The sequence below is a fragment of the Candoia aspera genome, chromosome 1 (assembly GCF_035149785.1).
Source record: "Candoia aspera isolate rCanAsp1 chromosome 1, rCanAsp1.hap2, whole genome shotgun sequence".
Taxonomy (NCBI): Eukaryota; Metazoa; Chordata; class Lepidosauria; order Squamata; family Boidae; genus Candoia; species Candoia aspera.
The window spans coordinates 269,533,470-269,549,058 of NC_086153.1; the positions used below are offsets into that span (position 1 = coordinate 269,533,470).

The following is a 15,589-nucleotide window of genomic DNA, read 5'->3' on the forward strand; positions in this document are numbered from 1 at the left end:
AAATGTCAAGGAAATTCTAAGGGCCATCATGTCACGTTCTTCCTTTGCCTAGCTTTGAATCCAAGGATGCATCTCCATTCGATGGAGCACCTAACTGTGTAGGCTTCATCCATCATGTACTCACAGCTGTGTTATAAATCTTGCTTTTGAGCCCTATTTCCACAAGTAGAAATGCAACTGCTTTGAAGTTCTGGCATGAATTCATTCATTCTCTCTTCTGTGCATGGTTTTTGTTGCAGCTGACGAGAGAGTATTTTACCAGGGAGCTGAAAAACCATTATCAGGGGAACAATGAGTCAGATGTCTTTTCTTCCACCTGGAACTCAGTCATGATCACAGTAAGTACTTGATTGATTAGTGCATCCTGATATTGATTTTTTTTTAATGTTCATTAATTTCTAAACAGAGTCAGGACTGGCTCATGCTTGCATGGTAGGAAAACACCAGGAATTCTCAGGATCGTAAACTAGATTGGGAAATCCTCCCCACCAAACAAAAACAAAAAACCTTGAAAAATCAGCGGCAAACAACTTAGGATATTTTGCCAAGAAAATCAGTGACATGGACATGAGGTTGTTAGGAGCTGAACTTGACTCAAAGATAAACAAAATTCCTACTCATTTTAGATAAAACAGTGGCTGGCAGTTTCACAAAAGAATGAAAACAATTACTTTTGACAGAATAGGTAAGAAATGCAAAAGAGAAAAGAGATAGAAGGCTCACCAGCCTCAGTATAAAAGCTTCTACTTAAGTTCAATAGGATTATCTCTCTGGAAATTTAATTTTTGATTACAGCATCATAACACAATTTTGCATCTGTGTATTCAGAAATAATTTCCATTAAGTGGTGAGACTTTTTTCCAGGTAAGTGTGAATAGCCCAAAGAGCAGCCTTTCCCATGTTGCCAAATGCTCTAATCATAGAAGAGTGGCAGAGGAAAAAAGGTGAGCAGGTGACAATTGCAAATTTCTACCCTTTTCCTGACCCCCATCTAGAGGACTTGCGTTGCAAACAAAGGGAGCACCAGCTGTTCGTATTCATCCATTGGCTGGGCTGCATTCCTCTAGGTGGGGGTTCTGCAAGGTATGACTTTGATGCGCCTCCTGCTTCTTAAGGATGGATGCCTTTTTCCACAGGAATTAACTTAAAAGGTGGAAGCAAGTCTGCCTGATATTGCAGAAACAAAGTAAAACTCTGTGGGATATGTGTGTCAAAGGCAGCGAACAGCAGCTTTTCCAAGACAGATTTCCTGGTGCCCGTTTTGTTCTCTGTTCACAGCAAAACAAAGATGTTTTTAATTGTCCCAGGCTGTTTAAATTTAAGTTGTTCTAGCTGCTGCTGTTAACTGATTTAGTTCATTTTCAGTCAGATATCACCATTAAGGAACTCATGCTTTATTTTATGGACTTGATCTCATTTGGCACTACCAGAGGATCAAAGGCAACAATCTGAAAATGCTCTCATTAAGTTCTAATGAAGGTTGTTATTGTTGTTGTTTTAATTGTGTCACACTTCTGGGAAATTGCTGGGTCTTAACATATGCAAGTCCGTATGTAATGCTATGCCAGGATTTTTGTATTACATTTTTGTGAACAAGCCACAGTATCCTGGTTCATCATTCTTAACACAAAGCCATCATGGATGGGTTCACATAATGACATAAATAAACAATTCATGTTATGACTAGTACAAAATATTTTTTTGTACTAGTATTATGATATTAAAAAATATTTTTGAGATTATAGCAACCAGTGGAACATTAGGCAACTTGAATAGTGTTGAACGTATTTGCTTATTTTACACAATTGTTTTATGTTTCATAAACATAGAAAATAGCAAGCAGTTCTATAGAAAGCTCATCAAAGGTCCCAGGCTTTGCACACTTTGTTGATTTGCTTATTTGTAACTGAGGATTTCAATGTATGTTGTACTCACAGGTTGAAGCCTGGGTTCACAGCCATAAGGACTAGAAACATACTTTTTTTTTTTTTCTAAAAAATAAAAGTTGCAGTGTTTAGGAAGGAATAGAATTTAATGTCAAGTATCAAATTACATCCTCAGTTTATACTTTCAGAAGCCCCATTTGGGCGGCTGCTTATTGCTTGTGCTTGTCATGAGTAAGGATGGCGAGCAGGGGGCTCCCATCCAGGCTGTAAAGCGCATGCGGAGCACTGAGGAGTTAAGCAGCCATTCCAAGAGACACAGATCGGGCCCGGCTTAACTTTTGGGGTTTATATGTCTGGGTTTTTCCCACGCTTCTTCAGTTCGTTAGGATTTCCCTGTTATGTAGCAACAGTAAAACACTAGAGACCTGTTCCTTGTCTCAGCATGGTTCCTGGCTGTTAGGACATTGCTTCTCAGGTTTCCAAGAAACCACCCCAATTCTACCACAGATATTAACCCTTTGATCACCTTTCATATATGCTAGTTTGGCTGCTGTGGTGTCAATGGTCCAGAAGATTTTGAGGCAGCCTCTCATTCCTTTCTTCTGGATTCCCACCATGCTGTTCCTGAAGCTTGTTGCCGACGGGAGCGCCAGTCTCGTGATGGAGCATTCATCAATAAAGAAGAGTGTCTGAAAGGAAAGGATATCTATCAGAACCAACAGGTAAGGAGATGCCTGAAATACTTATAAAATAATTTAGACTGAGTGATAAAACTATGGTGCTCCTGCCTTGATGTGATGCTTTACCTAAATGATTGAAGACTGTACCCTTTCTTTGGGTGAACTTTTTTTTTTCACCATATAGAGCAAGATAGTAAAAAAAGCAAAAAAATTGTATGATCTGAAGAGAAACCAGAATTTTCTCTTTTGGCTAAGATCAAGTGTAGAACAAGGTATTAGTTTAGGTATCTCCTATGACGTTTACATTTGCAAGAAGGATCATCTAGCATGATCACATTTTGCAAATGGATAACTAATATTCAAAAAGGATGATGCACCTTCCGGCACACAGCACGTCTGCAGAACTGGGGAGAATGAAGCAAAGAACCTTGCAATAGTGCTTCTACTCGCAAAGCACACATGGACAAATGTAAGCATCATAGAGATTTTACAGCCTGTCTTCTGATGTACATTTGTTTCAAATTGTAAAACAAGTTGATTAAACCTAGATTTACTGTAGATCTCTAATCTTACATTTCCTGACCTGAGTGTGGGGGAAAAAAACATTTTCAGAACTCTCTTCCTTTATTATTCAATATTTTTGTCAATCGATTTATCGACTGTAAGCTAGTACTAGCTCTGTCATACTTGTCCTTGGATTACTCTTTACCTGTTCAACTCTATCAAGCTAGACTAGGACGAGATGACCACACTAAACAAGAACTAAACTGTCAAATGCTGCCTCTTGTAGCTTCTGCCCATTCAACAAGGGAGGAGGACAGGCCTGCTCCAGGTCCGTTAGGGACTCTACAGGGCCCAAGGGGTTGAGCCTTCTCAGTTGCAACCCCTCTTCTCTGGAATAGTTTACCTCCTGAGATCAAACCAGCCTCAACCCTACTGAATTTTAGGAACGCTTTAAAGACACGGCTTTTTAAGAGAGCCTAGGAAGGGAGTTAGGATTTGCTGAGAGCCCCCATCTTGGGTTGTATATGAGTACTTATTGTTCCTCAGTGCCTGTCATTTTCTTTGTAATGTTACTTGTTATTAATAATTATTTTGTTATTAATAATTATTCTTTTGTTCTATTGCTTTCCTATTTAATCTTCTTACTGAAAGAAGAGCCTCCTTGGACTGGAGTGGTATATAATTTAATAATTATTTTTTAAAAACATGCTCACCATTTGAAAAGTTCTTTTGCTAGCTGTTTGTGAGGTTAAGTGAATGCACTCACTTTGCCCAAACATTTATTTCAAGATGGATTTCTTTCTTCCTCCCTAGGGCTGCTACACTGTGATCCTGAATTCCCTTGAAACCTCTGTGTATCTTGCAGGAGCTCTTGCCATTGGTGTTCTAGCCATCGAGGTATAGTACAAATTGGGATCCTGCTGGCCACACTAATGCCAGGAGATGCCTCCTTTTTTTATGTTCCCACCACAGCCCCCTCATCTGAATTTTTCCATACTAGTCAGAAAGTTACTGTAACGGTTGCCTATTCTGACAGACTCAGTCTCACAAGCAGGTGCTTAGGGAAAACTGGTTTATTGAAAGAATAGTGTGCAAATACAAAGAAAGCTGAGAATGACCAAAAGCGCGCCAAATACAAACTAAAAACCCTCGCTTCAAACCCGATCCCGCCCCTCGCCCCACCATAGCAACCACCCCCTCCCAGGTGTTGGTAACCGTTACACATCGGCCTGGGAAAGTAACCTTGAACACATGCAATAACCCGAACATACATTCCTCAATAACAGTAAGGAGATTACAGCCCGGCACGGCTGAAATTCCCCTCCCCGCAAATGACAGACACGGATCAGGAAATTGACATGCGAAACGTTACGATGTATCCAGACCATTGGAACAATGAACATGAACACATCATCCAAATACACCAAGAGCCCTTTGAATAAATGGTCATGCAAGTCCTCATTGATCAATTGCATAAAGACCCCAGGCGCTCCCGCCAACCCAAAAGGTAACACTTTATACTGGAAAGAGCCCGGAGGGCAATTGAAAGCAGTTTTCCATTCATCCCCCTCCCGTATGCGAATGCGGAAATATGCCTCCCGCAGATCTAACTTGGAGAATATTTTCCCCTTCACCAGATGTGTTAACATGTCTTTGATTAATGGTACGGGATATTTATTTAATATTGAGACTGCATTTAATCCCCGGAAATCTGTACAAAGTCGCAAAGTTCCATCTTTCTTTGGTCTAAAGAGCACAGGAGCCCCTACTGGGGAGCTGGCTGGTTCAATGAAACATCTAGCTAGATTTTTGTCAACAAACTCCCGTAGCGTTGCCAGCTCCTTTTGGGTCATAGCATAGATTTTTGGCTTCAGCAGTTTCACATCAGGAATAAACTCTATGGCACAGTCAGTTTTTCGGTGCGGCGGCAGCCGATCAGCCTCCTTTTCACCAAACACATCTGCAAAGGCCTGGTATTGCGCCGGTAACCCGTCTAGCGGACCGTTGAGGAAATGAGGGGTTGCCGCTGCCGGCCTCCCCACTGTGCCGTCGTCCGTATCATCCCCCTTAGGGGCTTTGTAGAACCCATCTGCAAATGTGACAGTTCTGTGCACCCAATTTATATGGGGGGTTTGTTGGACAAACCAAGGCATTCCCAAAATGACAAACGGACCCCCCACAGGTGCCACCACAAAAGGCAGTTTCTCCCAGTGGCTGCCCATCTGCAACGCCACCAACCCTGTGGAAAGAGTTGCAGGCGACCCTCCCGCTGTAGATCCATCTAATTGCGTGAAGATCATAGGATGTTTCAAGGGGAACGTGGGTAACTCTAATGCAGCCACCACTTCAGGGTGCATTAAACACCTAGAACACCCCGAATCAATCATTGCCCACAATTCCACCGTTCGAGTGCGGGACCCCAATTTCACCTTCACTGTCAGTGTAGGGAAGTTTCCACTCACCGAAGCGTGATCACGCCCTTCCTCTTCCACCTGCCCAGCAACGCCCTTTAAAGCAGGTGGCTGGCATTTCCCGCCGGTTGATTAAGAACAGCCTCCTCCTCATCCCCAAAGAAAGGGACTTCTTCAGGTTCGGCCTCTGCCAGCGCCGCCTTCATCTTTCTTGGTAGAGAAGGAGATTTTCCAGACGATTTTCCTGGCCGGTCCTCGGTCTTTCCCTTCGGGCATGCCGCTGCTCGGTGCCCCTCCTTTCCGCACCGCAGACACTGGCCTCTCGCATAGCGTTGCTCCTTCTCTTCCTCCCAGGTCCATTGGCTGGATCTCCCTGGAGGAGCCGGGGTGCGGGACCCTTTACTGAATCTCCCATACCTCACCGAACTTCAGTGGGCAAACATCTCTAGGGCATGCTCAGCGCTGCCCGCCAGCTGAATCCAGCCATACAGGGTTTTTGGGTCCTCTCGCCCCAGGGACCACTTCAGGACCTCAGTTTCCAGTCCATCCTTGAACATCTCCACCAACGTGGATTGGGACCAATCCTCCACTTTCCCAGCCAGTGCTTTAAATTCCAGCGCAAAATCCGCCACAGATCGTGACCTTGGTACAGTCCCTTTAATGCCCGCTTCGCTCTTTCCTGAGCTAACGGGTCTTCAAAATGTTGCCGTAACGCCCACAGGAACTCCTCGAAGTCTTCTAACTCCGGAGCATCCGATTGGCACAGCTGTACATACCAATCAGCCGCCCTCCCCTTGAGCTTGGTGGCAATGGCGTTTATTTTGCCCAGCTCTGACCGGAACCCCTGTTCCCAATCCTCCATATAACTGTTAGCATTCGTTATGAAGAAGGACAATTTGGTAGGGTCCCCATCGAACTTTACCGTGAAGGGTGGGGATCTCGCCGCTTCTGGTCGCTCAGCCCTTTGCACGGCCCCTAGCGAGCGCCTCTCCGCCGGAGGGGACCTCGAAATTGTCACCATCGGGCCCCTCTCCTCTCCTCGATGCCAGGCCCTGCTTCTCCCTCTGGGGGATGGTAGGGGTGACGGTGGGGTGGAATGCCTGCGGTGGGACCTTTCCCTTCCTCTTTCAGGCAAACCCCAGCCCATTGACAATTTTTTCAGCATGAATTCGACCGAGTCTAATTTTGCCTCCAACGCCTTTATACGGTCAGGGGTGGGTGACCCCTCAGGCGCCTCTTTTCTGACCACGTTAGGTGACAGCAGGTACTGCCGCTTCCAGGAGGCTTGAGTCACCCCAGTGACCGAGTCCTCGTCCCAAGTGAGGTAGTCATCAGCCGAAGTACTGGTCGTTTCTGGTGCTTTTTGACGTCCCTCCTTCTCCTTCGGGTTGGGGTTGGGTTCTGCCTGACCCTCCGGAGCATCGCTGCAGGGTACCTTCTCCGCTCTCACCACCGTGGAGTCCGGTTCCCCTTCGCTCGATGCCTCGCTCTCCATCTCTTGCAATCTCGGTTTGTTCATCGCTAGCGCTCCCCTTCACAGACGAATCTGGATAGGGGCTAGTGGAATAAGGTTTTGAGATTCTCAGCTTTATGTAACGGTTGCCTATTCTGACAGACTCAGTCTCACAAGCAGGTGCTTAGGGAAAACTGGTTTATTGAAAGAATAGTGTGCAAATACAAAGAAAGCTGAGAATGACCAAAAGCACGCCAAATACAAACTAAAAAACCCTGCATCAAACCCGATCCCGCCCCTCACCCCACCATAGCAACCACCCCCTCCCAGGTGTTGGTAACCGTTACACATCAGCCTGGGAAAGTAACCTTGAACACATGCAATAACCCGAACATACATTCCTCAATAACAGTAAGGAGATTACAGCCCGGCACGGCTGAAATTCCCCTCCCCGCAAATGACAGACACGGATCAGGAAATTGACATGCGAAATGTTAGGATGTATCCAGACCATTGGAATGATGAACATGACAGTTACTCATGGGAATGTATAAAAAAAGGATTCAGAGCACTGTTTCTCAAACTTGGCAACATGCTGGCTGGGGAATTCTGGGAGTTGAAGTCTACACATCTTCAAGTTGCCAAGTTTGAGAAACACTGATTTAGAGGAAGTTCTTTTGGCCTTATGTGAGCACAGCACCTCTGTGCCATCCCTTAAAGCAGCTGGTGGTTAAGAAGTCGATTGATTAAAGTTATTTATGACATTCAAAAGAGCCACACCCCTCTTCTTTTTAAGCTGGTTTGGAAGTCTGAAGCTTGAATGGGTACTGAAAAGTGTACAACCTTAGTTGCAAACTTGAAGCATTTATATGCTCTGGGAAACAACTATCCTATACTGCCCTCTTGTGTTAGGAGTAGCATACTCACTCATTCCAAATGCATAGGTTTGAGATGAAGCCAGTTTCACTAATAAAACATATGGAAACAAAGCAGTTATTTCCCTTTTTAATTTAGCATTCATTGGGAAACTATTCCTACATTCACTGATGGATCAGTTTAGTCATTTTTTTTAGGTTTTTGTGCAGACCTGCAAGATTGATCAGATGGTTCAACAGGGTCACTTAACTCTCCACACATTGCAGGGATGAACTACCATGGCCTAGGAGGTCCCCTGCATCCTCCTGGGGTTTTGTGCAGCCCCTGCAGCCCCTTCCTTGTTTGTTATCAAAGCTTTACAGCAAACTGCCATGTTACCTCATCTAGTCTTAGAAGCAGGATCAGGCTTGGTTAATAAGTGGGATCCCAGGGCTTTAGCTGAAACTAGGAGATCTACATGAATATATAGTTACATGGAACTGAGCTGATCTCCAAGACTTTAGAACTCTGTTTGGTTCTTAGCCTAACACTTTTCTCTTTTTTTGGTGCCTTTGAGTCAGTATTGACTTCTGGCAACTGACAAAACCAGTCCCTGCAGTTTTCTTGGCAGTATTTTTGAGCTGAGAGAAAGTGACTAGCCTAAAGTCACCCAGCTGGCTTTGTGCCTAAGGCAGGACTAGAACTCACGGTCTTCCAGTTTCCAGCCTGGCACCTTAAACCACTATTGGAAGGGATGAGGGGAGGTAACTACTTCTCTTCCAACTCCATATAATTGTTAATGTAAGCCCCACATACTACCCCCCAGAATGGCTTCCAAATGTGCCAGTCTGAAAAAAATGGCCACCTCCCACCTACCCATCCCTCCAAACTGTATAGGTGTTGTGCATTTTCCATGCCTAGAACCTATGGATAATAGTCTGATACTGCGTGGCTGGTCTGGATCTTGACCTGCTGCATGGCTCAGGCTGCTTCTTGGCAGGTAGGTGGGGTTTCACTATGCAGGTGTCTATGCTAACATATGGATGTTGCCATAGCATGTAAGATGTGGAGAATAGAATTAGCAATGTAATTGCACCACGCACCTTTCCATGTATTGCCTTTATGTAGGGAAAACTCATGAAATGGGCTGCAAAGTATAACTTCCTAACATTAACAAGGGAAGGAGCATGGAGGGATTTGGTGATTATATAGTCAGACTTATTTCACTGAGTCATTTCAGCCCTCATTAGATTATTTGAACCAAAGAGAAGGAGGTGGAAGAAACTATTTTAGTCAACTAGAGAAAGTACTTTAGCCTGCTTAAAGAGCAGAAGCTTTAAACTGATGTTTGCCTCACAGGGAGGCCACAGAAATAATTAAGGAAAGGAGTGATATTTCTTCAGCAGGATTAAGTTACTGTTTGGTGACTCTTTAGTGGACAAGTTTGGGGGCAGATTTATCCAGCCGACCCCAATATTCTTGGAGGCCTAAGGAAGAGCAGGATCTTTTAAAAAAAACACACATACAAACTTGAATCAGAAGAAAAGTATTAATGATCTCCATACAGAATTTTTCCTTTGGATAAAATTTGGTAGGTCTTTGATCAACTCCTAGTCCTGTTCTTCCAAGGGTGATCCCTTTTTTCTGCACCATAGCTAAGATTAGCTAAACCTTTCTGTTACAGCTAGACTCAGTGAGCACCTATTTTGCCATATTAGATATAAATCTCTTGCATACCTTATACACAGTTGCTCCACTATACCCTTCTAATGCTTTAGGTTTACACACACACAAACATACACACGCAAACACACACGAACACACATTCATACATACTTTACTGTTTATATGGCTCTAATATACAACTCGGTTTAGATTCATCCTTTTTACAACTTGTATACTTTCTATGTCTCTCATATACTTTATTTGTCTCTTACATGCTACTTCTTACCCATCGTATTTTAAAGTTCCTTCCCAAAGACTGTAGCCCATCCCCTTTTGCTGGTCTGTGACTGTAATAAAAATGGATTTGGTTTGATCTGTTGTAACCAGGACCCCCCCCCCCCTTTTTGTCTTATGTCTCACTCCTTCACAGCTGTTTGCTATGATCTTTGCCATGTGCCTCTTTCGAGGGATCCAGTAGGAAGGGCTTCATGAGCCACAAATGATTTTTCAAGGACGTGCTTTGAAGAAGGAAAAGAAAGAAGATAAACTTTATTTTTGGGGTTAACAAAATAAAAAAGGAGAGAAAGGATTGTAATATATAAATGATTGAAAGGATTGTACTTCAGGGGCTGGAACTTTGAGGTGCTGCCTAGTTCCTTGCCATCACCAAGGGGAGTCATTCACCTGAAGCCACTCAAATGGGTTGCACTAAAGACCTGCAAGACAGGATGGGACATGAACTCTAATAATATCCAGGATGCTGTGTGGAGCACACATCTCTTGTATAGTAGTGATCCATTGACTGAAGAAGAACAAGAAGACCAACGCCTATTTTAAACGAGATCTTCATTTAGAATACTAAAACTGTCACCCAAAGCGTTGTGATGTATACAGATTAGTTCAATTTTTAAGCTAACAGGGGAAAAGGCATTGGCACCTGACCTGCTGGTTTTCTGCCAAGATGGATAGTTTCCTGTCTCTTGTGCTATCCAGAAGATACAAGCATTCTGGAATGCTGAGAATGGAGAACGCCTTCACCAAGAATCCTGAGGATGGGGTTGGGTGTGTCAGATCTAATGGTGGAAAATAGGATATGCTGAAATCAGTGCATACCATTTTAGTGCATACCATTTATCACATTGAATTTTCTGATCAGTGTTATGTGCGAACAAAGACTAAAGCAGCTCAGCTGCTGGTTCCCTCACCTTAAAGAAAAAAAATGTTCTCCTCTAGAATTGTTGGTGCTGTCTCCCTTAAGGAGTTGTATCTGTTTTGGGTTTTTTAGGCTTTTGAATATTTTGTTACCATCATGCTCTGTGAAAAATACATTGCCAAGTTTGGCCTTCATAGCAATTGATTAGCTTGGTGTCTTGTCCTCATGTGCCTTTCAATCGTGTTAAAAAACAAACAAACCAACAGGCAAGGAAAAAGTGAGGCACTTTTGCAGTTGTCTTTTGCGGGATTTAATTTGTAAGTCTTGTGACGTTGCTGCTGTTTCAGGCATTCTTAGCTTAAAAAACAATGTACCCTGACTTAAAACTTTTTTTCTTTTCATTTTTAACTGTTGCCAAGTTCTAGCTTCAGTGGTCTGTTATCCACTCAGTGAACACAATCAACAAGCCTAAGAAGCAGTACTGAAGTTCTAAGACATACAGTACAAGCAGGGGTGTGTAAAACATTTCAAGTACAAGGAATTTTGAGCTTGAAACTTTCCATTTCAAATTTTAAATAGGTCCTCCAAGTTTGAAATGGGTTGCCCTGACCATTCCAGAAGAGTGAAACAGCCCTGTATGAATCTCAAAACACTTCCTTCAGACTGGGAATATTTTGTTCAGACTTAATTCCAAGGTATATTTGTTGTGTAATGAATACGTAAATTATAGTGAAATCACATTACTACAAAATGGCAGACAGAGATTTAAACCGGCAAAATAATGTAATCTGACACTTTTCAAGAGAGATGGCAACTTAATACTAAAAATAGGAATAGAATTTGGTGACTTTGCATGCCAAAGATGAGATGTTAAGAATCCTTGGGGAAAGCAATAACATTCCTCTATAAGTAATAACCCCCAGAAGTATAGTTTGGGGGGGGAAAAACAGCAATCATTATCTGATATGAGGTGAAAAGTGAGAACATGCTCGAACAATCATAATTATCATGACTATTTGGTTAATGAATGGCATCAGATGATAAACTAAATCTTAATGCAATCCTTGACAATCTCCCAAACATGGTTTCAATGGTATTTTGTTCAGTTCTGCACAATTGGAATTCACTATGGCTCCCAAACATGACAAATCCATTTTTTGCAGGATTTGCAAAAGAGCTCTGTTAGTTGGACGCATCTAGAAATAATGACCTACAGCTCCCACAATATATGAAAGGCATTTTGTTGGGGGTGGGGTTCAGGAGCAGATTGCTATTTGAACAAAATCTTGGGATGTCGGCAGAGGGACATAACAGGATGCCAGGTGCTGACCTGTGACTCAGTAATCTACTATTGGCTGCTCCAATGGGCAGGATCCATCCAAGAGTCCCTCTGGTAGGAGGAGATGGGCGGTGACCAATTTGATTGATAAATAAATAAATAAATAAGATGAGCAGCATGTGATTGTCTGATGATTGTTTAATTTTAACTACTGTCAGCCTTAGCCAGCAGAGAGGATACTAAGGGTGCTATGAATTATTATTCAGAAGCATCTGAAGGGCAATACATTGGCTAACCTATTTCAAGGAATTAGCCCTGAGATCTGTTCTCCATCTCCCCCCACCTCCCCCACAAGGTAACACATTCCTTGAAAAATGAAACTAATAAATTAACTGACGGATGGGGCAGATGAAGGCAGAACCAAGAGAAGTCTAGTATAGTTTTCTAATATTCTCTTGCTGTTTCAGAATCTCAGTGCTGGTGTGTCCTTAGTCTAGCTTGCCTGGTGGATTTCTCATTTCTGACTCATTCTGTTTTCTCCATTTGCTCTCCAATCTGTACTTTCTTCTGGTATAAATCTGCCCTTTCCTCTGGCTACTTCCACACAGTAAGAATGAGACGGGGCTGTTTAGATGATCAAGTACAACCTCCTGTCTATTGTAAGAACCCACTTAGAGCCTCCTGACAGAGGGCTGTCTAGCTTCTGCTCGAGCAAACCTAATGAAATGGAGGCCACCACTCCTTGGCAGAGAAAAGGGGGTAAGTTGTTTTACAAAGTAATGGGCACTGGTTACTTGCTGGCTTCAGAGATACCTGTCAAAGGCCAGACAGAGACATTTGCCTTACTACAAAGCCACGCTAATGGGGGGAACAAACTGTCTGAGAGAAGAAAGAAATGTGTTATATGAGAGAACTCTTGAAGGTAAAGCTACCAAACAACCATGTTTGATCAAGCGTGCAACTGAAAAAAAATTAGCATTTTTGTGCTGTCAGATGATTTGCAAAATTCATTGTAGAATACTTAAAGATTACAAGCGTGATTTTGTGTGCACTGCGTTTAGTTGGAGTTGGACTGCAGCCGTTAAGCCTAAACATCGTTCGTTTGGTTTTGGCTTAGTGGATCATTTAAACTCAGTCATCGTGGTTCCTAAACCTTGGTGTGTTGCAAGAACCCAGTGAAATACGGATTCATGCTTAAACAATCCATAACTTGGCATGATACATGAGCCAACTCTTCCAGCAAATTCCAACTGCATCAGCTTCCTTCCTGGTGTGGAAATAGATTAAATCATGGATGCTGTCAGCCAGGGTATTGGGTTCAAGTGCTGCAATACTCGAGCCTGAGCTGATCCCCCTTTTGTCTCCAGTCTTTTTAGGAAGAAGGGATAACCTGTAGCACATTCTTCCGCACAGGCTTAAGTGAAACGGATGCATGTGGCTAATCCCTGCACAGATTGTAAGCTTTTAAATGGAGCTTGTCCAGAAGACCTTGGGTCAGGCATGTGTCCTTCTTCTGTTTGTCTTTGTGACTCCAGATCCACCCAGTAGTTCTCACTGTCTGTTGTCACTGTTGCAAGTGCCTGGGGAGCAGGCCACTTCTAAAGTGAATGTTGAGATCTATTTTAAATGTTCCTTTTATTAGAAGGCTAGAGCTACTTTAACTTGTATTCCTTATTGTGATGCTTTTTATATTGAAAGGGATTTTTTGTAACACAAAAATAGGATGCTGTTCTGAAGCATTTGCACAGTTTCTTTGTGCGTTTCTTAAAAAAAATAAAAAGACAAAAATAAAGACACTGTGACAACAAAGCTTTACTTTCCACAATTCATGGATTGTGTGTTTTTCTTTTTGAAATTGAAGTGTGATAGCCTTTTTTCTCAGAAAACAAATATCATGTTTATACTGCAGTAGTGAGGTAAAGTCCAAGCATTTGAACCTGTTATTTCGAGTTGAAAAGAGGAAACCATTAGACAACGCCCTGTTCAGAATGATAAAATCCTGTGTGCTCACCACGTTTTTGAGGTATGCTTCATCTTCAGATGTCACACAAAGTGTTGTTGGCTGCTTGAAAGCATTTGTACGTTCACCATTAAAGCCTGCAGGAAGCCAGTAAGTACACAATACATTGAAGACATTCTTGACTACACAATTGTTGTCAGGCTGTCAAGGTCATTTGAATAATGTTGGCACAGGATGGAGCTCAAAGGCTACATGTTCTCCAGCCAGAATTGAGCTTTGCGTATTTTTATTCTTCTTAAAGTTAGCATATTAAATCTTTATCGCTTGAGATTACATAGGAATGCATCAACTAAGAAAGGTTATTTGCCGAAACCCATTTTGTAAAAAAATAGCCTCAAAATACAACGGTTTTCTTAAACATATAAGCTAGCAAGCATATTAAAACATGTGAACTGATTGCCCTCTCATATATCCATACCCAGCACAATATTTTGTTTCAGGGCAACTAACCATATGTAAAGTACAGAAAAGGGGTAAGAAATAGTAAGCCAAAGGAATTAAAGACAATAGGAACAAGAAAAGCAATATAGCCAGATTTACATCATGAAAATGATGTAAAGTACATCAGCACTATTCATTATACCTCTCCATACATTTTCTTCCCTTGCAAACCAACCTTAGTTTATTACATTTATATACCAATTCATACTTTGCCTCTTGCTCCTTAAACTTCCCACCTCTCTCTTTTTCAGGAGCTCATCAACTTCATCCAACAGTGTCTTTCTTGGTCTTCCCCTTCCTCTCTAGCCATTTGCTTTTCCTTCATATACTGGTTTTGTGATTTGATTCTCATTATCTCTGACCAAACCACCTCAATATACTTCTTTCATTTCATTTATTTATTTATGTACAGGAGGTATATAGCCACCTATCTCATACAATGACTCTAGGCAGCTCACAACAATCCATAAAACATAGTTAAAAACATACCCTTCCCCCCAGATGCCAGACCAAACATCCTCACAGTTCAACCCCCCATCCTAGCCCAATGCTTGGTCTTCACAGCCCTCCAGAAGGCTAAAAGGGTAGGGGTCCCTCTGATCTCTGGTGGGAGGCTGTTCCAAAGGACTACAGTGGTCACCGAGAAGTCATGCCTCTGAGGTCCCATTAGATGGCAACATTTAAGGGAGGGGACCTGGAGTGTACCCACCCTATCTAACCTAGTAGGGCCAGCAGATACCCTTAGGGAGAGGCGGTCTCATAGGCCCTGTGCCATGTTGGGCTTTAAAGGTGATAACCAGCACTTTGAATTGCACCTGTAAAGCAAATGAAAGCCAGTGCAGCTCACACAGCAGTGGTGTTACTTGGGTGAACTGTGGGACACCCAAAACTGCACATGCCGCTGCATTCTGGACCAGTTGCAGCTTCTGGATGGTCTTCAAGGGCAGCCTCATGTAGAGTGCATTGCAGTAATCCAAATGGAAGGTGACTAAGGCATGGGTGATCACTCACTTTTATATTCAGTCCAAGTTCATTCAGCACCCATTCATTCTTGCTTTTATCACACACATTTAAGTACATCATTTCTACTTCATTCAACATTTATGTTTCTCCTGATATACCAAATTCTTTCTTCTATAGAACAAAGCAGGCAGAAGCACACTATTCTATATTCCACTTTTGCTGCTTTTGAAAAACATTCCTCACAACAGGCTATCTACCACCAACTGCCTTTCTATTAGT

At 42.6% G+C, this 15,589-nt stretch overlaps 1 protein-coding gene across 2 annotated transcripts in view; it reads left to right on the forward strand.

The window, feature by feature from the left end:
* TSPAN18 (tetraspanin 18) overlaps window positions 1–12,850 on the forward strand; it is a 172,587-nt gene extending 159,737 nt beyond the window's left edge. For both annotated transcript variants that reach the window (XM_063289644.1, XM_063289645.1), the window contains exons 8-11: window positions 240–338; window positions 2,429–2,608; window positions 3,884–3,967; window positions 9,885–12,850. In XM_063289644.1, coding sequence (XP_063145714.1) covers window positions 240–338; window positions 2,429–2,608; window positions 3,884–3,967; window positions 9,885–9,932 — 411 coding nt within the window. In that variant the 3' untranslated portion in view covers window positions 9,933–12,850. The remainder of the gene's footprint in view (window positions 1–239; window positions 339–2,428; window positions 2,609–3,883; window positions 3,968–9,884) is intronic.
* Window positions 12,851–15,589: the final 2,739 nt, after the last annotated feature.